This window comes from Macaca thibetana, chromosome 19, assembly GCF_024542745.1.
Source record: "Macaca thibetana thibetana isolate TM-01 chromosome 19, ASM2454274v1, whole genome shotgun sequence".
NCBI lineage: Eukaryota > Metazoa > Chordata > Mammalia > Primates > Cercopithecidae > Macaca > Macaca thibetana.
In genome coordinates this window covers 11,600,965-11,623,848 of record NC_065596.1, presented here as the reverse complement: position 1 = coordinate 11,623,848, position 22,884 = coordinate 11,600,965, and the positions used below count along the sequence as shown (strand labels likewise).

General features: G+C 51.2%; 2 protein-coding genes across 4 annotated transcripts in view; one reads left to right on the top strand and one right to left on the bottom strand.

Annotated features, from left to right (window-relative positions):
- Window positions 1-4,410, top strand: part of GCDH (glutaryl-CoA dehydrogenase) — a 10,763-nt gene extending 6,353 nt beyond the window's left edge. For both annotated transcript variants that reach the window (XM_050770532.1, XM_050770533.1), the window contains 4 exons: window positions 394-497; window positions 786-911; window positions 1,186-1,346; window positions 3,887-4,410. In XM_050770532.1, the coding sequence (XP_050626489.1) occupies window positions 394-497; window positions 786-911; window positions 1,186-1,346; window positions 3,887-3,960 (465 nt within the window). In that variant the 3' untranslated portion in view covers window positions 3,961-4,410. The remainder of the gene's footprint in view (window positions 1-393; window positions 498-785; window positions 912-1,185; window positions 1,347-3,886) is intronic.
- Window positions 3,501-22,884, bottom strand: SYCE2 (synaptonemal complex central element protein 2). Of its 2 annotated transcripts, XM_050770767.1 has the most exons (6): window positions 22,819-22,884; window positions 21,917-22,032; window positions 8,632-8,806; window positions 4,886-5,074; window positions 4,415-4,528; window positions 3,501-3,805 (listed from the first exon to the last, which is right to left on the bottom strand). In XM_050770767.1, the coding sequence occupies exons 1-6, from the start codon at window positions 22,831-22,833 to the stop codon at window positions 3,761-3,763; spliced, it is 654 nt and encodes a 217-aa protein (XP_050626724.1). In that variant the 5' UTR covers window positions 22,834-22,884; the 3' UTR covers window positions 3,501-3,760. The 2 variants fall into 2 exon arrangements, with proteins under 2 accessions (XP_050626724.1, XP_050626725.1); XM_050770768.1 differs by lacking the exon at window positions 4,415-4,528.

Sequence of the window (22,884 nt, the reverse complement as noted above, 5' to 3'; positions counted from 1 at the left end):
GCTCCCTGTTCCTGTGGAGCCCACACAGCGGTGATTCTTACTCAGCCGGACTCACTGATGTGCTGAAAACTGCCCCTGTTTGGTGACCGTCTCGCTCATCCCGGCTCTGCCCGGGACACATGGGCCTGAACCAGCTCAGTCGTTTGGCTCACAGTGCATCTTCTGGCATCCATCAGCCTCCTAGCTTTGAGCATGGAACCCAGATCCCAGGCTGGGTGGGACTGTGTGCAAACCAAGTGAGCAGGCACCGAGCGTCGGTGCCAGGGCCATCTGTGATGTGAACCCCCTGCGTGGGGTGGCTGGGGAGGAGGCTTTCCCTGCTTCAGAGTTGGTTCTACATAGGCACTCTTGGTGTCTCTTGGGTGGGGCTGAGGTGCCATCTCAACCCTACAGGGTCCCTTCGGCTGCCTGAACAACGCCCGGTACGGCATCGCGTGGGGTGTGCTCGGAGCTTCGGAGTTCTGCTTGCACACGGCACGGCAGTACGCCCTGGACAGGTGTGTGGGGGCTGCAGTGAGATCCCCTGGGGTTGTGGGGCAGCTTGGGTTTCATTCTCTACCCCATGGGTGACTCCCCAGCCCCCACCCACCAGGCCTGAGTTCCTTACTCTGGAATGACCAGTGACGTCCTTCTGAGCAGTCATGGGCTGAGTCAACAGCAGGGCCAGGGCGAGCTCGGGGGCACTGAGGCAGCCTGGGAGGCTTCCTAGAGCAGGGGGCCCCAGGACAGGGACGGGGTGGGAGAGTGGACCTCCCCTCACCCTTACCCTGCCATTGCCCCTGTAGGATGCAGTTTGGTGTCCCGCTGGCCAGGAACCAGCTGATTCAGAAGAAGCTGGCAGACATGCTCACTGAGATTACCCTGGGCCTTCACGCCTGCCTGCAGCTTGGCCGCTTGAAGGACCAGGACAAGTAGGGGTTGTGTGGCGGGGGTTGGGGGACGACAGCTGTGGGTGGAGGACCTTGTGTCTTTCCTGGAGAGAAAGGTCCTTTCTGCCTGGTGGCCCCGGGGACCTGAACTTTCTGCTCTCCCTCTTGTCTTTGATGGGCTGGGCTGAGGACAGCCCCACTGGTCCCTCATTGGGAGCTTGGCTGCATCAGGGAATCCCCACCCCGGGCTAGGTTTGCTTGGGGCATCGGGATGCCAGGATCCCCAGTCCTTGTTACCCTCATATGCTGCTCCCAGGGCTGCCCCCGAGATGGTCTCTCTGCTGAAGAGGAATAACTGTGGGAAAGCCCTGGACATCGCCCGCCAGGCCCGAGACATGCTGGGGGGGAATGGGATTTCTGACGAGTATCACGTGATCCGGCACGCCATGAACTTGGAGGCTGTGAACACCTACGAAGGTGGGAGCTGGACCTCAGAGGGCTCACTGCAGCCTCAGTGTCTGGGGTGGGGGTACAGCGAGGTGGTACGGGGACAGGCCTGAGTCTGACTCCACCTATCACTAAGTGACAGTGTGACCTGGGGCGAGCCTCACCCCTCTGTCCCTCATCTGGAGTTGCTTACACGGGGACTGTGGAAGTGAAGTGCTTCATGCACCACATGGAGGCCCCATCATGCCTTGCGAGGGGCTCCCAGCTCTTTTTTTTTTTTTTTTTTTTTTTTTTTTTGAGACGGAGTCTCGCTCTGCCGCCCGGGCTGGAGTGCAGTGGCTGGATCTCAGCTCACTGCAAGCTCCGCCTCCCGGGTTCCCGCCATTCTCCTGCCTCAGCCTCCTGAGTAGCTGGGACTACAGGCGCCCGCCACCTCGCCCGGCTAGTTTTTTGTATTTTTAGTAGAGACGGGGTTTCACCGTGTTAGCCAGGATGGTCTCGATCTCCTGACCTCGTGATCCGCCCGTCTCGGCCTCCCAAAGTGCTGGGATTACAGGCTTGAGCCACCGCGCCCGGCCTGGGCTCCCAGCTCTTTCTCCCACATGCTGGGGATGAGGAATGTTCCTGAGACAGGTAAGCTCCGAAGGCAGCCCAGGGATGAGGCCCAACTCCTAGCAGGCTGGTGGGTGTGAGCGAAGCTACACGCAGGACTCAACGCTCCATTTTATGTTAAGAGACAAAAGTCATCTTCAGATGACGGCGTTTGCACCCTGCAACTGATGGTGATTTACATGGCGGCCCAGAACCCCTTGCTTGGTGGGAAGACAGATGTGGAAAAAGATACCTAAAAAAAATAAAGTGCAAACCCAGTGTGCACTATGCAGGAACAGAGGGAGGTATGAGGACCCCCCCGCCGGCAGACAGGCTTCCAGACAGAGGACAGCAAATGCAGGAGGGGTGCCTTCCCTGCGCCACAGCCCCAGATCTTATCTCTATCTGGCAGCTGGTGGGTGGGGGGATCCTACAAGTGTGAGAATGACCTTGAGGACAAGCAGAGGGCGCCGTGAGACGGTTTTATGCAGAGATGGCATGAGTCAGATTTGGTGCTTTACAGGCTGGGCGCAGTGGCTCACACATGTAATCCCAGCACTTTGGAGGCTAAGGTGCGAGGATTGCTTGAGTCCAGGAGTTAGAAGTTACAATGAGCAATGATCACTGTGCAACTGCACTCCAGCCTGGGTGACAGAGTGAGACTGTCTCAAAAAGAACAGAAACAAAGGCCGGGTGCAGTGGCTCAAGCCTGTAATCCCAGCACTTTGGGAGGCCGAGGCAGGCAGATCACGAGGTCAGATCGAGACCATCCTGGCTAACACAGTGAAACCCCGTCTCTGCTAAAAATACAAAAAATTAGCCGGGCGTGGTGGTGGGCGCCTGTAGTCCCAGCTTCTCAGGAGGCTGAGGCAGGAGAAGGGCATGAACCTGGGAGGCGGAGCTTGCAGTGAGCCGAGATCGCACCACTGCACTCTAGCCTGGGCAACAGAACGAGACTCCGTCTCAAAAACAAAACAAAACAAAAAATAGGTGGCCGGGCGCGGTGGCTCAAGCCTGTAATCCCAGCACTTTGGGAGGCCGAGGTGGGCGGATCACAAGGTCAGGAGATCGAGACCACGGTGAAACCCCGTCTCTACTAAAAATACAAAAAATTAGCCGGGCGCGGTTGTGGGAGCCTGTAGTCCCAGCTACTCGGGAGGCTGAGGCAGGAGAATGGCGTGAACCCGGGAGGCGGAGCTTGCAGTGAGCCGAGATCCCGCCACTGCACTCCAGCCTGGGCGACAGAGCGAGACTCTGTCTCAAAAAAAAAAAAAAAAAAAAAAAAAAAAAAAAAAATAGGTTTGTACTTTAGGAAGTAAACAGAATTGGCTCTAAAAAGGAGGCTACAATCTTGCCTTCTGCTCCATGGAGCTGGGGAGGAGCAAAGGATGAGACACCAGGGCGTGAGGTGTGGGAGAAGCGACCTCTTCTCTGGGAGAGGTGGCTTCAGGTGGGCAGAGGTCAGCTGAGGCAAGTGACTACTTTTCCGACGTGCTGTCCCTCCCGTCCCTCCCAAGGGTAAGAAAGGGCCTACTGTGTTTCTCTGGAGCTCAGGGGTGCTTTTAGCCTCTGCAGCAAGGAAGCGTGGCCAGGTTGAAAATCAAACATTTAATAAACTGTGGGCCTGGGGGTGAGGAGAACTTGCCAAGGGTGGGGAGCATGAAGGCTGGGCCCATGGCAGGGGCTGGACTTGCTATGTTTTGGGAGTTCAGCACAAGGAGCTTTGGGTTTTTGTTTTTTTTTCTGCCAAGATGCATTATAGAACCATGAAAAACAATTTCTCAGTGTGGCCCAAATGGTGGCCTCACAGTCTTCTGGAGGCTGTCACTAAGGCGTGAGTCTCCCGGCAGCTGTCAGCATTCACCATCTCTGTGGGTCTGTTCTTCTGAAGCAGTGGCCTGGGGGGACATGAAAATTCATTTTAAAGGAAGTTGTGAGCCGTGAAGACTCCAAACCAACTCTATATTAATCTTGTCCAGGTACACATGACATTCACGCCCTGATCCTTGGGAGAGCTATCACGGGAATCCAGGCATTCACAGCCAGCAAGTGAGCCCGTCCCATCAGGGGCCCAAAACTCTGAAGCCCCTTTCTGGAGAGAGGCCTGGCTGGACCGCAGGAGCGCCATGCTCTGAGAGGGAGGTGGCGGATGGCGTGGGAAGTGAGAGACACTGATTTTTAAATATCAAAATTTCCCTTTGAAGTCGTTCAGATGTGTTCCTTAAAAAGAAGATGGAATTCTCTGTAGAGCGTCTCAATCCACTTTTAACCATGGATGAGAACAGACTCCATTTACCCTGAAATAGCAGCTTTTCTTGAGAGGAGAGTGACATTGAAGCAACTCCGTCTGCTCCAGCCGACCCCTCACACCGAGTTCACAGTGTGCCCTCCGTCCCTCCCATCTGGGGGTAGTGCCTTATGCTGGGTGTTGGAGCGGAGTGAGGGAGAGGAAAATAAAGAGCTGCACATCTGACCCCAAGGTGTCAGGCCAGTTTACTGGTAACCACCTGAGAAGTAGTTTCAGCCACGGAAGAAACGAACACGTCTGGGGGCTGTGAGTCGCTGGGACGTGGTGGGGACTTCCCCCTAGAGTGGTCTGGCCCCCGTCTGAGTCTTAGGCTCTGGTGTGAAAAAGAAACCCAGGTTAGCAGTGACAGCCTGTGCCAGGGCTGCAGGGCTCAGGGCTGTGGGCAGAGGGGATGATTTCTGAGTGGCAGGGGTGCAGGGGACTTTGTCCTTTCTGTCACCACAGAGCTGCTCATACAACAGTGGGACATGACAACGGGTTGGCTTCTCAGCCCAGACACACCATGTTATAGGGGACCACAAACAAGATGGTAAGTGCACCAGGGGCTTTGCAGGGACTGTGGCCTGGTGGGGTCAGTGCTGGGTGCCTGGTTTCTGTTCACATTTACTCTTGGCTGGGCCATCCCTGTCCTCTTCCTCCGGCAGCGCCCCCCATGTGAGTTTCCTCATACCTCAGGCTGGAGACACAGGTCTTTGTACACAGTCTCCACGCTGTGGCAGACTTGTTTGAGCTCTGTCTCCAAATGGCTGATCTTTGCCATTTTCTGGGTGAACTCTTGGAGCTTTTCCTGGATGATCTTGTTGTGGTCATTATAAATCTGATAGATCCTCTCCTCTAATTTCTCTGTCAGATCCGAAACCTTTTAAAGAATAAGATGTGTTCTTGGAAAATCAAACAAGAGGTATCACAAGACATATTTGTTAAGTGGGTTTCTTAGATTTCTGTAATTTATCTTATGAAAATGGCAAAATAGGCCGGGCATGGTGGCTCACGCCTATAATCCCAGCACTTTGGGAGGCAGAGGCGGGTGGGTCACTTGAGGTCAGGAGTTTAAGACCAGCCTGGCCAACATGGTGAAACCCCGTCTCTACTAAAAATACAAAAATTAGCTGGGCATGGTGGCACATGCCTGTAATCCCAGCTATTCGGGAGGCTGAGGCAGGAGAATCACTTCAACCCAGGAGGTGGAGGTTGCAGTGAGCTGAGATTCCACCACTGCACTCCAGCCTGGACAAGAGTGAGACTCCGTCTCAAAAAAAAAAAAAAGAAAGAAAGAAAATGGCAAAATAGGCCAGGCATGGTGGCTCATGCCTGTAATCCCAGCACTTTGGTAGGCCGAGGTGGGTGGATTACTTCAAGACCAGCCTGGCCAACATGGTGAAAACCCATCTCTATTAAAAATATAAAAACTAGCTGGGCATGGTGGCGTGCGCCTGTAATTCCAGCTACTTGGGAGGCTGAGGCAGGAGAATTGCTTGAACTGGGGAGGTGGAGGTTGCAGTAAGCCAAGATGATGCCATCGCACTCCAACCTGGGCAACAAGAGTGAAAGTCCATCTCAAAAAAAAAAAAAAAATTAGCAAGGCATAGGTGACGGGCACCTGCAGTCCCAGCTACTCGGAAGGCTGTTGCAGGAGGATCAGTTGAGCCCAGGAGTTAGAGGCTACAGTGAGTCATGATCACACTAATGCACTCCAGCCTGAGTGACCCTACCTCAAAAAAAGAAAAGAAAAACACCAAAAACTAAAACCCAGTGCAGTGACTGGGGGTCAGATTGCCTATATGTTAAATTTTCTTGTTTTCTTGAGGCGGAGCTTCACTCTCGTTGCCTAAGCTGGAGTTCAATGGCATGATCTCAGCTCACTGCAATCTCTGCCTCCTGGGTTCAAAGGATTCTCCTGCCTCAGCCTCCCGAGTAGCTGGGATTATAGGCGAGCGCCACCACGCCCAATTAAGTTTTTGTATTTTTAGTAGAAATGGGGTTTCACCATGTTAGCCAGGCTGGTCTCAAAATCCTGACCTTAGGTGATCCACCCCCACCCCCCGGCCTCCCAAAGTGCTGAGATTACAGGCATGAGCCACCGCACCTGGCCTGTTAAATTTTTTTAACAGGCAAAAGTATATACAGTCGTGTGCTGCATATTGACATTTTGGTCAATGTCAGACTGTATATACAATGATGGCCCACAAGAATATAATGCCATATTTTTACCGTACCTTTTCTGTGATTAGATATATTTAGATACACAAATACTTACCATCGTGTTATAAGTGCCTACAGTATTCAGTATGGTAACAGGTAACAAGCTGTGTGCAGGTTTGTAGCTTAGGAGCAATAGGCTCTTCCACGTAGCCTAGGTGTGTAGTAGACTATACCATCTAGGTTTGTGTAAATTCACTCTATGATGTTCAGATGATGACAGTGTCACCTAGGGATGCATGTCACAGAACTGTACAGGACAAGCTCAGCCAGGTTAGGAAGAAAGTACACAGAATAGAAGAGGCATCCAACAAAGTGGCCTCTGGGTGGTGTATCCAAAAAATAAATAAATAAATAAATGTTTTTGTATCTTTTCTACTAGAGGCCAAGGCAGCGGGGTGAGGAGTTCAAGACCAGCCTGGGTAACATAGCAAGATTCCAACTCTACAAAAAAATGTTTAAAGAAAATTAGCTGGGCAAGGTGGTGCACACCTGTAGTCCCAGCTACTTAAGAGGCAGAGGTGGGAGGATCACTTGAGCCCAGGAGTTTGAGGCTCCAGTGAGCTATGATCGTGCCACTGCTCTCTAAGCCTGGGCGATAGAGTGAGACACCACCTCTAAAACTATAAATCAACACAACACAACACAACAATACAACACAACAACACAACACAACAATACAATACAATAAAACAAGTGAGCCGGGCTTGATGTTGCACACCTATAGTCTCAAGCTACTCGAGAGGCTGAGATGAGGATTGCTTGAGCCCAGGAGATCAAGATTGCAGTGACCTATGATTCTACCACTGCACTGCAGCCTCGGCAACAGCAAGTCTTGTCTCAAAAAAAAAAGAAAAAAGAAAATAATCTGTCATCAAGACACCTAGAATCAGCAAGCTGTCCCACTCACATGACCCATTATGTATTTTTTTGTTTGTTTGCTGGAACTATAGGCATGTGCTACCATGCCTGGCTAATTTTTTTTCGAGACAGTGAGCCAAGATCGTGCCGCTACTCCAGCCTGTGCAACAGAGCAAGACTGTCTCAAAAAAAAAAGAAAGAAAAGAAAACCAGAAAGAAAGAAGCAGTCTCCTTTTTCTTCTTCTTCTTTTTTTTTTTTTTTTTTTTTTTTTGAGATGGAGTCTCGCTCTGTCACCAGGCTGGAGTGCAGTGGCACAATCTCAGCTCACTTCAACCTCCGCCTCCCAGGTTCAAGCAATTCTCCTGCCTCATCCTCCCGAGTAGCTGGCATTACAGGCACGCACCACCAGGCCCAGCTAATTTTTGTATTTTTAGTAGAGACGGGGTTTCACCATGTTGACCAGGATGGTCTCCATCTCCTGACCTTGTGATCCCCCCACCTCAGCTTCCCAAAGTGCTGGGATTACAGGCGTGAACCACTGTACCTGGCCCCTATTTATTTATTTTTGAGACAAAATCTTGTTCTCTGGCCCAGGCTGCAGTGCAGAGTGACTGCACCAAGCCAATTTTTCTATTTTTAGTAGAGATGTGGTTTCACCATGTTGGCCAACCTGGTCTCTTAACTCCTGGCCTCAAGTGATCCACCTGCCTCAGCCTTCCAAAGTGCTGGGATTACAGGCATGAGCCACTGTGCCTGGTCCCCCCATTATATATTTTGAACAGGCATCAGGCGCAACCATTCATGTAAGACCTGAACATCACACCAGCTTTTGTAAGACATAAGCCCCAGGCATGTTGAAAAACCTCCACTGCCCCATCACAGCCCATTCGATGGCTTCTGCTGGACATACGGTTGTGACAATGCAAGTTATGCCTTGACCCCCTACTCCCATGGCTGCTTGACCTTGTGTGAAGTAAGAGGGCTGGGTGTTGGAGGCAGGAGGGTATCCAATGCCCTGCTCCTTCAGCCTGGCTCTCTCATCAGGCAAATCATTCATTTCTAAGACTTATCTATAAAATGGGTCCAATCTCCTCACTGTAGGACTATTCTAAGGGTAAATTGAGATACAGATGGTCCCCAACTTACTACAGTTCAACTTACTACATTTTTCACTTATAGCATTTTCAACTTGCAATGGGATTATTGGGATGTAGCCCCATCATACGTGGAGGAGCGCCTGTGCTGTGTGTGAATGGCCTAGCACCGTGCCTGGTGTACAACAGACATTCATCAGTGGTTCATTCCCTCCCCTTTTGCATAAGGAATCCCCCCTCTCGCTGGGTGAAGTCTGTCACCTTGGTCTTCAGGCTGTTCCTGAAGTTGGTCATGAGCGCATGGTCCTTTTGCCGGCTCTCGTTGATGTTTTCGATCAGCTCCTGGGCTCTCTTCTGCAGGATGTCGATGCTTGAGTCCAGAGAGGAGAAGTAGAGTCCCGACTTCCCTTCCAGCACTGTCAGCTGGCAACTGGCACTGGAGATGGTGACACAAGGGCAAGAAACCTGACTTCACAGAGTACAGGATGCGGCCGGGTGCGGTCGCTCACGCCTGTAATCTCAGCACTTTGTAGGCCGAGGTGGGCGGATCACAAGGTCAGGAGTTCGAGACCAGCCTGGCAACATGGTGAAACCTCGTCTCTACTAAAAAAAAAAAAAACAAAAAATTAGCCCGGCACAGTGGCATGTACCTGTAGTCCCAGCTACTTGGGAGGCTGAGGCAGGAGAATTGCTTGAACCCAGGAGGTGAAGTTGCAGTGAGCCAAGATCATGCCACTGCACTCCAGCCTGGGTGACAGAGCGAAACTCCATCTCAAAAAAAAAAAAAAAAAAAAAAGTACAGGACACTGAGATCAGCACCAGACTCTTCCAAGACTAGCTGATCTGAGAGAGCTACATGGTGGGAGGGGACCCACATTGTTGCCTTCCATGGGTGATACGAGGCATGCTTCCTAGGTTATTCCATTCACACACATGCCCTGAACGATGAGAATGGCACCGCATTTTATAGCTGAGAAAACAGACCAAGACGCACGACTAAATATGCACAAGGTTCCAGACCAAGGAGGTCTGTCTGACCCCAAAGCCCACTGTTATTTTATGACACCAACTCGCTTCTTTGGAATACCAATAATAGTATCAATGCTTTCTTTCTTCCTTTTTTTTATAGAGACAGGTCTTGCTCTGTTGCTCAGGCTGGAGTGCAATGGCACAATCATAGCTCACTGCAGTGTCAACCTCGCAGGCTCCAGCGATCCTCCCACCTCAGCCTCCTGAATAGGTGGGACTACAAGCACGTGCTACCATGCAGAGCTAATTTTTAAAATTTTTAAATAGAGACTGGGGTTCACTATGTTGTTCAGGCTGCTCTCAAACTTCTGGCCTCCCAAAATGTTGGGATTACAGGTATGAGCCACTGTGCCTGACTGATGTAATCAGCAATCTCCTGCAACCTCCACCTCCTGGGTTCAAGCGATTCTCCTGCCTTAGCCTCCCGAGTAGCTGGGACTACAGGTGCACACCATCACACCCAGCTAATTTTTGTACTTTTAGTAGAGACAGGGTTTCACCATGTTGGCCAGGCTGGTCTCGAACTCCTGACCTCAAGTGATCCTCCTGCCTCGGCCTCCCAAAGTGCTGGGATTACAGGGGTGAGCCACCGCGCCCAGCCTGATGCTTTCTTAAGTGACCGTCCTGTCATTAACCTGCTGCATCCCTTTCCAAACCTACTGGGTGATGTTCACCACCTGGGGCTACAGAGTACTTACACCTCCTTGCTCCCACCAGGTGAGGTAAATACCTGTTGAATTATATTTAAAGAGCATTTAAAGAAATGTGCACACACGCAAAAAGTTGTTGATCCCATGCTGTACATGTAACTAATGATATAATTCAAATATTGTGTTAACCAGTGAAATAGTGGCAGAAGAGTGACAACTGTCTAAAAAGCTAAACAGAATGAAAAATGTTGAGTAATATGTAATGTTATGTAACTTCATAATATTCAATGTAATAAAATGGAACTTCGGTTGGGTATGGGGGAGATGACTAAAATTGAAGCAAAGATCATAAAAATCTAGAAAAATTCTGCATATAGATTGCTCTGCCAAGGTTTTGTTCTCTGCTTTAAAAACAGAACTGGGGCCAGGAACGGTGGCTCAAGCCTGTAATCCCAGCACTTTGGGAGGCCGAGGTGGGTGGATCACAAGGTCAGGAGTTCGAGACCAGCCTGGCCAAGATGGTAAAACCCCATCTCTACTAAAAATACAAAAGATTAGATGGGCACAGTGGCGGGCACCTGTTATCCCAGCTACTCGGGAGGCTGAGGTAGTTGAATTGCTTGAACCCGGGAGGCAGAGGCTGCTGTGAGCCAAGATCGTGCCACTGCACTCTAGCCTGGGCGACAGAGCAAGACTTCATCTCAAAAATAAATTAAATTAAATTAAAATAAATTAAAACAGAACTGAAAATTGTGGGTAATGCATTGTGAATGAAGTTTATACTGTGATCTGATAAGGCAACCCATTGGTATTTTAAATTAAGACATATTTTTTCTTCTTCTGATTCTCTGGTTTATTTGACCTGTTTGATGTCTGATCAGTTAGTGGTTCTGGCCAGGTAGAGCTGCCCCTGTGAGTCACAGCTAATATTTCCTCAGCCATGTTCCCGGCACTGAGCTAAGCCACATGCCTTTTCTTCGTGCAGCCTCACGACCACACTCGGGTCGTCTGCTGTTCTCTTTACTTTATGGCTGAGGACATGGGCTTAGAGTGGTTACACCACCTTCTCAAGGTGAAGGACAGTCTGTGGTAGAGCTGGGCTTTGTACCCACTAGGCCTGACTTCCCAGTTGGTATCCTGCTTCCTACTAAGGCACTCAGGCGCCACTCCCCTCCTGGATCTTACATTTCCTCTGAGGTCCTCCAGCTCTGAAAGGCCAAGCCCTGTAGGTGTGGACAGAGCAGTTAATGAATGCAGCAGGTCACACAAAACCTTAAAGTCAGCTGTGTCCACAAGCAGGTTACTGACTACTTAGAAAAATAAATCTTGGCCAGACATGGTGGCTCACGCCTGTAATCCCAGCGTTTTTGGAGGCCAAGGCTGGTGGATCACCTGAGGTCAGGAGTTTGAGACCAGCCTGGCCAACATGGTGAAACCCCATCTCTACTAAAAATACAAAAATTACCCGGGCATGGTGGTATGTGTCTGTAATCCCAGCTACTAGGCATGCTGAGGCAGGAGGATCGCTTGAACCTGGGAGGCAGAGGTTGCAGTGAGCCGAGATTGTGGCACTGCACACTAGCCTGGGCAACAGAGCAAGACTCCGTCTCAAAAATATAAAATAAAGAAAAATAGGCCGGGCGCGGTGGCTCAAGCCTGTAATCCCAGCACTTTGGGAGGCTGAGGCGGGTGGATCACGAGGTCAGGAGATCGAGACTATCCTGGCTAACGTGGTGAAACCCCGTCTCTACTAAAAATACAAAAAAAAAACTAGCCAGGCGTGGTGGCGGGTGCCTGTAGTCTCAGCTACTTGGGAGGCTGAGGCGGGAGAATGGCGTGAACCCGGGAGGCAGAGCTTGCAGTGAGCGGAGATCAGGCCATTGCACTCCAGCCTGGGAGACACAGCGAGACTCCGTCTCAAAAAAAAAATAATAATAATTTTCAGCTATCTGAACCAGGCACAGTGGGCTCATGCCTATAATAGCAGCACTTTGAGGGGCTAAGGCAGGTGAATCGTGAGCTCAGGGTTTTGAGACCAGCCTGGGCAGCATGGCAAAACCCCATCTCTACGAAAAACACAAAAATTAGCTGGGTGTGGTGGCGTGCACTTGTAGTCTCAGCTACTTAGGAGGCTGAAGTGAGAGGATCACTTGAGCCCAGCAGTGGAGGCTACAGTGAGCTTGATCATGGCACTGCACTGGAGCCTAGGTGACATGACGCTACTGCACTCCAGCCTGAGCGACAGAGGGTGACCCTGTTTCAAACAAAACAACCACAACACACAAATACATCCCTCCCTTCCCACCCAGTCTCCCCCAGCCAACCACCTCCCTCTTCCCTCCCCATCAAGGCCAGGGTTCTAGAAGCAGCTGCTTACACTTTCTGGGCTTTTTTTTTTTTTCAGACGGAGTCTCGCTCTGTCGCCCAGGCTGAAGTGCAGTGGCGTGATCTCGGCTCACTGCAAACTCTGCCTCCCGGGTTCACGCCATTCTCCTGCCTTAGCCTCCCAAGTAGCTGGGACTACAGGCGCCCACCACCACGCCCGGCTAATTTTTAGTAGAGACGGGGTTTCATCGTGTTAGCCAGGATGGTCTCGATCTCCTGACCTCGTGATCCTCAGCCTCCCAAAGTGCTGGGATTACAGGCAGGAGCCACTGTGCACAGCCTTTTTTTTTTTTTTTAAAGAGAGAGGAGGGTCTCACCCTGGGCTTCTTTTCTTTTTCTTTTTCTATTTTTTTTTTTGAGACGGAGTCTTGCTCTGTTGCTCAGGCTGGAGTGCAGTGGCGCGATCTCGGCTTACTGACCTCGTGATCCACCCGCCTCAGCCTCCCAAAGTGCTGGCCCACAGGCATGAGCCACCACACCCAGCCATCCTGGGCTTATTTTCTTACCCCTCATTCACTTTTCAGTCCATTGCAATCAGATTCCTACCCCGGTTCTCAAATGAAACAGCTCCTACCAGTCCCCATGACCTTGTGGTTACAGCGGTAGACATCTCAGACCAACACGCTGACCTCTTGGCAGCAGCCAGCACTGCTGACCACCCTTCCCTGCTACTCCTGATATGTGGTATCCCAGGGGTCTGTGCTTGGGCCTCTGCTGTCTTCTTCCCAGACACCCTCAATCACACACTTGCTCTGCAGTGAGGCCTCCATGCCTCCTCCCTGCTGGCCCCTGCAGCTAATATTCCAGCCACCATTCCACAGTGCACAGGCTGTTACTCTCCAAAGGCATTCATTCCCGTAGCATGGGATCCCTGAACAGTCCCCTTTCCCACCTACGTCCTGTCTCCTCCGGAAAGTGTTCCTTTGCTGGATTCGGTGCACACAGCACCTACGGTCTCACTGTCTACACCTTGGCCTCCCCTGTAGTCTCCTGAAGGGCCAGGGCCATGTCTCATTCCTTTGTCTTTGTATCTTCAGTACCTACTCCTCATGAGAGAAGCAATAAGTGTGCTGCTAATAAATAAATGACTTGCAAGTACTTTCCATTACCATCCACACTTCGGATTCTATCATCTAGATTCTATCATCCCAGCCCATGCCTCTCTCCTGAGCTCCCAAGAATATATGAAACCTCCCAGTCTCCCCACATGGCTGTCTCAAAGGCATCTGAAACTCTGCATTTGCACAACCAAAAGCATCATCTCCCTGGCAACCCAATTTCATCTTCCCTTCCCTTAGTGAATGACATAAAAAGCCACCTGGGGCCGGGCGCGGTGGCTCAAGCCTGTAATCCCAGCACTTTGGGAGGCCGAGGCGGGCGGATCACAAGGTCAGGAGATCGAGACCACAGTGAAACCCCGTCTCTACTAAAAATACAAAAAATTAGCCGGGCGCGGTGGCGGGCGCCTGTAGTCCTAGCTACTCAGGAGGCTGAGGCAGGAGAATGGCGTGAACCCAGGAGGCGGAGCTTGCAGTGAGCCGAGATCGCGCCACTGCACTCCAGCCTGGGCAACAGCGTGAGACTCCGTCTCCAAAAAAAAAAAAAAAAGCCACCTGGTTCCCAAGCCCAAAACTTAGCAGGAAGCCTAGAGTCCGGCTTCTCTCTGTCCCTCCGCATCCTGTCTCAAAATCCTCTCATTTCTACCTTTTTTTATATTTATTTATTTATATATTTATTTGAGATGGAGTCTTGCTCTGTCGCCCAGGCTGGAGTGCAGTGGCGCAATCTCGGCTCACTGCAAGCTCTGCCTCCCGGGTTCACGCCATTCTCCTGCCTCAGCCTCCTGAGTAGCTGGGACTACAGGCACCCGCCACCTCGCCCGGCTAATTTTTTTTTTGTATTTTAGTAGAGACGGGGTTTCACCGTGTTAGCCAGGATGGTCTCGATCTCCTGACCTCGTGATCTGCCCGCCTCGGCCTTCCAAAGTGCTGGGATTACAGGCGTGAGCCACCGCACCCAGCCTTATTTTTATTTTTAATTTTTTTTTTCAGACGGAGTTTCACTCTTGTTGCCCCGGCTAGAGTGCAATGGCGCAATCTCAGCTCACCGCAACCTCCACCTCCCAGGTTCAAGTGATTCTCCTGCCTCAGCCTCCCGAGTAGCTGGGGTTACAGGCATGCACCACCACACTCGGCTAATTTTGTATTTTTAGTAGAGACGGGGTTTCTCTATGTTGGTCAGGCTGGTCTTGAACTCCCAACCTCAGGTGATACGCCCGCCTCGGCCTCCCAAAGTGCTGGGATTACAGGCGTGAATCACCGCGCCCAGCCTTTTTGTTTATTTTTGAGACAGTCTTGCTTTGTCGCCCCGGCTAGAGTGCAGTGGAGCGATCTCAGGTCACTGCAACCTCCAACTCCCGGGTTCAAGCGATTCTCCTGCCTCAGCCTCCCAAAGTGCTGAGATTACAAGCGTGAGCCGTGGGTCAGCCCCTAGTGACCTTCTACACTATAATCTGATTTCCTACTCCTGTTTGTCAGCCTAAAACTGGCCCCCTCCAGCCACAAGATCAAGTCTAAATTCCTTTGCACAGCATACAAGGCCTTCCAGGGCCCTGGCCTCCCCTCTCTTCCAGCCTTAATGGGTTTTTTTCTTTTTCTTTCTTTCTTACTTTTTTTTTTGAGAAGGGGTCTCACTCTGTCGCTCAGGCTGGAGTGCAGTGGCATGATCTCAGCTCACTGCAGCCTCTGCCTCCTGGGTTCAAGCAATTCTCCCACCTCAGCCTCCCGTAGCTGGGATTACAGGTGCCTGACAACCATGCCTGGCTAATTTTTGCCTTTTGTTTTTTTTTTGAGACAAGTTCTCGTTCAGCTGCCCAGGCTGGAGTGCAGTGGTGCGATCTGAGCTCACTGCAACCACCATCTCCTGATTTCAAGCAGTTTTCCCATGTCAGCCTGATGAGTAGCTGGGATTACAGGCACCCGCCATCATGCCCATGGGGTTTCACCATGTTGGCCAGGCTGGTCTGGAACTCCTGACCTCAGCTGATCCGCCTGCCTTAGCTTCCCAAATTGCTGGGATTACAGGCGTGAGCCACCGCGCCCAGCACAGGCTTAGTTTCCTTTCTTTTTTTTTTTTTCAAGACAGAGTCTTGCTCTGTCACCCAGGCTGAAGTGCAGTGGCGTGATCTCAGCTCACTGCAACCTCTGCCTCCCGGGTTCAAGCAATTCTCCTGCCTCAGCCTCCCAAGTAGCTAGGACTACAGGTACCCGCCACTGCACCCGGCTAATTTTTGTATTTTTAGTAGAGATGGGGGTTTCACCACGTTGGCCAGGCTGGTCTCGAACTCCTGACCTCGTGATCTGCCCACCTTGGCCTCCCAAAGTGCTGGGATTACAGGCGTGAGCCACCAAGCACAATCTAGCCTTACTGTTTTCTACAGTCCCTCCATCTGCAGCAATTGGGGACCTTCCACAATTTCCCCAAACATGTCAGCCTTTGCCTGGAATGACTTTCCCTGCCTGCCTCCTTCAAAATGGAACATTTGGAATTTTACTTCTCTACCCCCACTACACTTTGGCCTTGCTGGTCACAAAGCTGCCACAGTTTATGAACATCAGTCCCCTGTAGCACACGACACCTTGAGGGTGCAGACTACACCCTACTCATTTGTTCTGCAGCACCCCAAAGGCTTCATCAGTTTGCTGAATATCTAAATGAATGCAGCACTGACATTGGGACTCCCACACCTCCTCCTACTGAGTTTGCTTTGTTATCTCGACCTCTCCTGGATGCTCTCAACAGTTTCAGACCCTAAAATTAAAATCAATGAGAGCACCAGGTGTTTCTTTGTGTGTGATTGTTCACAACCTGCTTGAGCTGCTAATGGTTCAGAGCTGCTCCTTTCTAAGGCTCAAGGGATGAGGCTGGAACCGGTTTTCATGGCAGCTAAGCAAACAGTTAAAAAAAAAAATCACTTGAATTCAGCTAATTCAAGTTTCATGGTAGGACAAAGGCCTGCATCAGATGTCTGCTGAGAGCTTCTTTAGTTTTCCAACCTCTCCTTTGGGGATTTATTCCTTTCGATTTCATTTTTCTTAATACTCAGCAGCTGCATATTAATCAGGATGCTAATGAATCATAGGCTTCCCTGGGCCTGCATTCACCAATTAACTTTAATAAACAAAATGCGCGGTGTCCTCTCTGCTGGCTTTCCCGGTTCCTAGGCCGGCTTCTGTTGCGGAACCCTGGACCGAGGCCAGAAAATGCAAGTCAGCCCTACACAGCACGTTGGGTGTGCATGGCCTGCGCCCGCATTGGGCAGTGGGCTGGGGGCTGTGAACACAGCGCTTCGTTCATCTATTATGGTCTGTCCTTCTAAGAAGTCCCTAATTTGGCTGCGAGGATTAGGACATAGTTCCCAAGCAGGGCCCACGCTGGCAGGGGGCCCAGGAGCTGGGGAGGAAATGGGTCTAAGCGAAGAGACCATCTGTTCGCTCCAGGTAAAGCTGTGATTGGCAGGCGACTGAGCCAGAACCGCCCGCTGGCGGAGCCCTCCCTCCGTGGCCTCTAACAGATATACAAGTAAACAATCCGCCAGCCACTTATGACCACCGCGGGTGGCAGTCCCAGTAGAGGAGGCAAGCTAATCAAACATTCAAGGGGGGAACACAACAGAATCTCTGCCGCTTAGGCAAAACAATGTTTTGCTGAAGTACAGCCAGGAAGGGGGAAGGTTTGAATGGGAGCTGATGAGCCAGTTCCTCAACCTCTCCTTTTCTCTCTGGAAACGTGTTAACATTTTAATCATGTTGCTGAGTATCTGCTGCTGGATCTATTAACTGGCCCCTGCACTGGTTTTAATCCATCTGTTTTTTGGCCCAGAGTTCCCGTGGAGCTCCTTGAAGTCTCTAAATGATTTGCAGCAGTCTGTCTTTTCACTACACAGATCCTGGTCTAAACATGCTATTCCGCAGTAAGGTATTAGCAAACAAACGACTTCAACCATTGCTTCCCTTTTTTTTGGTCTCCAATTGATAGCACACACTAGAAACCATTTCACACCCGTGGCCTGCTTTCCAGCAGAGGAATGTGCCAGGTGAGGGAAGCTGACTGCTTTCTGCCTGGAGTCCTCAGGGCCCTGTCCTGACCCTCCTCTCACTCCTTCCCCAGGTGAGTTCATTCATTCCACAGCTGCTGCTGAAACAGTGATTCCCACAGCACCATCTCCAGCCCCTCGTCCCATCCCGAGTTCCGGGTCAGAAAGTTCAACTGTATCCTGGACAGGTGGATGTCCCTGGCCACCTAAAATGGCTCAGAAAAACAAGGACAACACGGAACTCGTGTTCTTGTCTCTGCCAAGAAGCCACCACCTACTGGAAACCACCACAAGCTGGAAAGCAGGCAACAGTGATGTGCTGGTAAGCATTTAGCAACTGGCTGTGTGATGGGGGGGAAGCCCTGATTCATAGCGTTTGCCAGTTTCCGTGGTGCAGAGCCTCCCACCATAACCAACTTCAGGCTACCAACATGAAGACAAGACGCTAAATGCTAAGTTGGGAAGAGATGTGTAGAATCGGCTCTTGCAAGCCGGTAAGAGCTCGCTCCAGCACGTCATGGCCGGGAAACATCCTCCCTCATCCCCTTCCTGTGCCCCATGGTACAAGGCACTCCCTCCACCTGCCCTGCTAAAGGCCACGCCCCCACAGAAGCCTCTCACTAGGCCTCCCTACATTCACACATTCTCCCTCCCAGCCATTCTCTACAAAGCAGCCATTTTTAAAATTAATAGTATTTTTTGAGACAGAGTTTCGCTCTTGTTGCCCAGGCTGGAGTGCAGTGGCGCAATCTTGGCTCAGTGCAACCCGCGCCTCCCGGGTTCAAGTGATTCTCCTGCCTCACCCTCCCAAGTAGCTGAGATTACAGGCATGCACCACCACGCCTGGCTAATTTTGTATTTTTGGTAGAGACGGGGTTTTGCCATGTTGGCCAGGCTGGTCTCGAATTCCTGACCTCGGGTGATCCATCTACCTCGAACTCCCAAACTACAGGCGTGAGCCACCGTGCCCGGCCTGCAGCCGTATCTTTTTATAACTGGAACCTGAGCATGTCACTTCTGTGAGCCAGCAGTTCCCTTCCTAGGTATGAGTATGCCCAGGAGAAATGAAATCATCTGTCTACATGCAAACTTTTCTAAATAGATTTCATAGCAGTGCTGCTCGTAACAGCGAAAAAGTGAAAACCACCTGAATGACTATCAGCAGATGAATGGATAAACAAAATGCGGTAGACTCATGTGGAATATTATTCAGCCATTGAAAAGATGGAAGTCCAGATGCAGTGGCTCACGCCTGTAATCCCAGGACTTTGGGAGGCCTGTACCCAGCCTGGAGTGATGAAGATGTTTTAAAGTTGACTATGAGAATGGTTGTCCAGCTCTGAATATACCAAAAGCAATCAAATCATACACTTCAAGGAGGTGAGTTGGGCGCGGTGGCTCATGCCTATAATCTCAGCACTTTGGGAGGCCAAGATGGGCAGATCACGAGGTCAGGAGATTGAGACCATCCTGGCTAACATGGTGAAACTCCGTCTCTACCAAAAAAAAAAAAGCCAGGCGTGGTGGTGCATGCCTGTAGTCCCAGCTACTCGGGAGGCTGAGGCAGAATTGCTTGAATCCAGGAGGGGGAGGTTTCAGTGAGCCAAGATTGCACCACTGCACTCCAGCCTGTGCGACAGAGCAAGTCTCCGTCTGGGAAAAAAAAAAAAAAAAAAAAAAAAAAGAGGTGAACTGGATGGTATGTGAATTATATCTGAAAGCTGTTACTGAAAAAACCTCTAGGGTAAAGTCTGTAGCCCACAAAATGCCTCATGACCTGGCCCCTTCTGCAGCCCTTACCTTGCCCTCACCTTTGTACCCCACTTGCCCAGCCACACTGGCCTTCTTTCAGCTCCCCGAATGCCACAAGCAGGGACTTTGCACAAGCCCTTCTCTCAACTCCTCCTTCCCCGCCCAGCCCACACCTTCTGCTTCCACATCTCTTCTACAAGGACACCTTCCCTGGCTCCACGTTCGTCTGGCTGCCCCCAGGGGAAAGGTCTCCCAGCACTATGATCTGTTCCGTGTTGGTGCTTGGTCAGATGCAAACACCAGGAGGGTATGAGCATGTCTGTCTGGAGGACGGGGGTGTCCCTGCTGCCAATTACAATACCTGCCATATCAGCCTCTTTCCCCGAGACAGAGTCAGGCTCTGTTGCCCAGGCTACAGTGCAGTGGTGCGATCTTGGCTCACTGCAACCTCTGCCTCCCAGGTTCAAGCAATTCTCCTGCCTCAGCCTCTGGAGTAGCTGGGATTACAGGCACACGCGACCACACCCGGCTAATTTTTTGTATTTTTAGTAGAGACATGGTTTCACCATGTTGGCCAGGCTAGTCTCAAACTCCTGACCTCATGATCCACCCACCTCTGCCTCCCAAAGTGCTGGGGGCCAACATCAGCCTTCTTGCTCTTTTGAGAACACATCAAGCTTATTCCTACCTCAGGGACTTCATACTTGGGGCCCCCTCTTCGTGGAAGTTTTGAGCCCAGAATGCCTCCTGGCTGGGCCCTTCTCATGTGACCCCTTCAGAGTTCTCCAACTGCTCTAAGGTCCCTGTAACTCTACTTGCTCCTTACTATATTTTGTTTCTTCATTCCACTTACTTGCCACCAGTTGAAATGACATTATTTACTTATTTATTTTTGAGACAGGGTCTTGCTTTTCCAGTGCAGTGAAGCAATCATGTCTCACTGCAGCCTCGACCTTCCGGGCTCAAGTGGTCCTCCCACTTAAGCCTTCCAAGTAGCTAGGACCACAGGTGTGTGCAACCACACCGTGCTTTCTTTCTTTCTTTTATTTCTTTTTGGAGAGATGTGTCTCCCTCTGTTGCCCAGGCTGGTCTCAAACTCCTGGGCTCAAGGGATCCTCCTGTCTTGGCCTCCTGAGTAGCTAGGACTACATGTGTGTACCACCACGCCTGGCTGATTTTTGTATTTTTAGTAGAGACAGTTTCACCATGTGGGTCAGGCTGGTCTCGAAATCCTGACCTCAAGTTATCTGCCAGCGCCAGCCTCCCAAAGTGCTGGGATTACAGGCATGAGCCACCGTGCCCAGCCTCTACTAAATATATATATATATGTATGTGTGTGTATATGTATGTGTGTGTGTATATATATATATTTTTTGAGACGAGTCTTGCTCTGTCACCCAGGCTGGAATGCAATGGCATAATCTTGGCTCACTGCACTCTCCGCCTCCCAGGTTAAAGCAATTCTCCTGCCTCAGCCTCCTGAGTAGCTAGGATTACAGGCATCTGTCACCATGCCTGGCTAATTTTTGTAGACACAGGGTTTCCCCATATTGGCCAGGCTGGTCTTAAACTCCTGACCTCATGATCTGCCTGCCTCGGCCTCCCAAAGTGCTGGGATTACAGGCACGAGCCACCGGTGCCTGGCCTACTAAATTTTTTTTTTTTTTTTTTGAGACAAAGTCTCACTCTGTCGCCAGGCTGTAGTGCAATGGCATGATCTTGGCTCACTGCAACCTCTACCTCTGGGGTTCAAGTGATTCTCCTGCCTCAGCCTCCAGAGTAGCTGGGACTACAGGTGTGTGCCACCATACCCAGCTAATTTTTGTATTTTTAGCAGAGGCGGGGTTTCATCATGTTGGCCAGGATGGTCTCCATCTCTTTTTTTTTTTTTTTTTTTTGAGATGGAGTCTCGCACTGTTGCCCAGTATGGAGTGCAGTGGCACGATCTCGGCTCACTGCAACCTCTGCCTCCCGGGTTCATGCCATTCTCCTGCCTCAGTCTCCCGAGTAGCTGGGACTATAGGCGTCCGCCACCACGCCCAGCTAATTTTTTGTGAGCCACCACTCCTGGCTTTTTTTTTTTTTTTGAGACAGAGTTTTGTTCTTTTTGTCCAGGTTGGAGTGCAATGGCGCGATCTCAGCTCACCGCAACTTCCACTTCCCAGGTTCAAGCAATTCTCCAGCCTCAGCCTCCTGAGTAGCTGGGATTACAGGCATGTGCCACCATGCCCGGCTAATTTTGTATTTTTAGTAGAGATGGGGTTTCTCCATGTTTGTCAGGCTGGTCTCAAACTCCTGACCTCAGGTGATCCACCCACCTTGGCCTCCCAAATTGTTGGGATTACAGACATGAACCACTGTGCCCAGTCAATATATTTTAATAAATTAGCCAGACATTCTGGCATGCCTCTAGTCCCAGCTATTTCGGAGGCTGAGGTGGGAGGATCACTTGAGTCTGGGAGGTGGAGGTTGCAGTGAGCTGTGATCATGCCGCTGCACGGTGACAAAGCAAGATGCTGTGTTAGGAGGAAAAAAAAAGAAAGAAGCAGACACTGGCAGAGCCTTGGGGAAGAAAACGGCGAATGAGAGGGACCCAGGGGCCCGTGTGGACCCGCAGGGCTGGGATCTTCCTCACCTAGCTGGCCCTCCACCAGCTTCCTCCTTGCAGTTCTCTTCCCACCGCTGATGCTCCTTGCTCTCCCCCAAGGGCTGTGGCTCCTGGTCTTTGCACTTCACATGGGGCACGTCCACCTGCGAGCACAGTCAGGAGGGAGGCCAAGGAGGGAGGATAAGGAGTGAACAGATCGTCCTCCTGCCGACCCTTCAACCCTGGGCACCTCTATGTGCCACTGCGGGACGGTGGGGACCCGCAGGAGAGACAGGCAGGGCTGGGCAGGTGCCATGAGGGCAGGGGCGTGGGGTGAAAGGACACTCTGTCCCTAGGGGACACCTGGACACCAGACCTAGAGCGGCCGGGTGAGGGCAGGACTGTAGGAATGTAACTGGTGGACCTGGGCTCCTAACTGGTATGTGTGTTGGCTGGAGTCCTTCCAGAAAGAAGAGGTAGGAGAAAAGAAATGAGGCTGGGCGTGGTGGCTCACGCCTGTAATCCCAGCACTTTGGGAGGCCGAGGCGGGCGGATCACGAGGTCAGGAGTTCGAGAACAGCCTGGGCAATATGGTGAAACCCCGTCTCTACTAAAAATACAAAACTTAGCTGACGTGGTTGGGGCATGCCTATAATCCTAGCTACTTGGGAGAAAAGAAATGAAAGAAACGGGTGCGGTGCGTGGGTTTTTGTGCCTTTCTCTACTCCATTTCGGCCATGCGCCATGTGTGGAAATCAGACCGTCAGTGCGTCAGTCAGGGCCGGGTTCAGTCAGTCAGGAAATTTGGGGCCAGGCCTGATGAGAGGCAGCCCCAATAGCAAAGGACAAGCGGCGGGGCTCAGGTCCGCTGGAGAAGGCTGGGATCGCAGCCGTTCCCTGCCCATCTGTCCGCCCGCCCCACGCGCGCGAAGGAAACAAGCGCCGCGTACTCCCTGTCGCTCCATTACGTATTTTCCCGCCTTCAAGCTCGCACCATCTGCGCATGCGCCGACCCG

Bases quoted from the DNA above. Each gene is read 5' to 3' on its own strand.
- SYCE2 (XM_050770767.1), bottom strand. The intron at 8,807-21,916 runs GTGAGGAAGATC...CACCATCTCCAG, and splicing joins GCTGGTGGAGGGCCAGCTAG to TGCCAGTTGCCAGCTGACAG. The intron at 4,529-4,885 runs GTATGAGGAAAC...TTTTCACACCAG, and splicing joins ACCTGTGTCTCCAGCCTGAG to AGCCTAAGACTCAGACGGGG.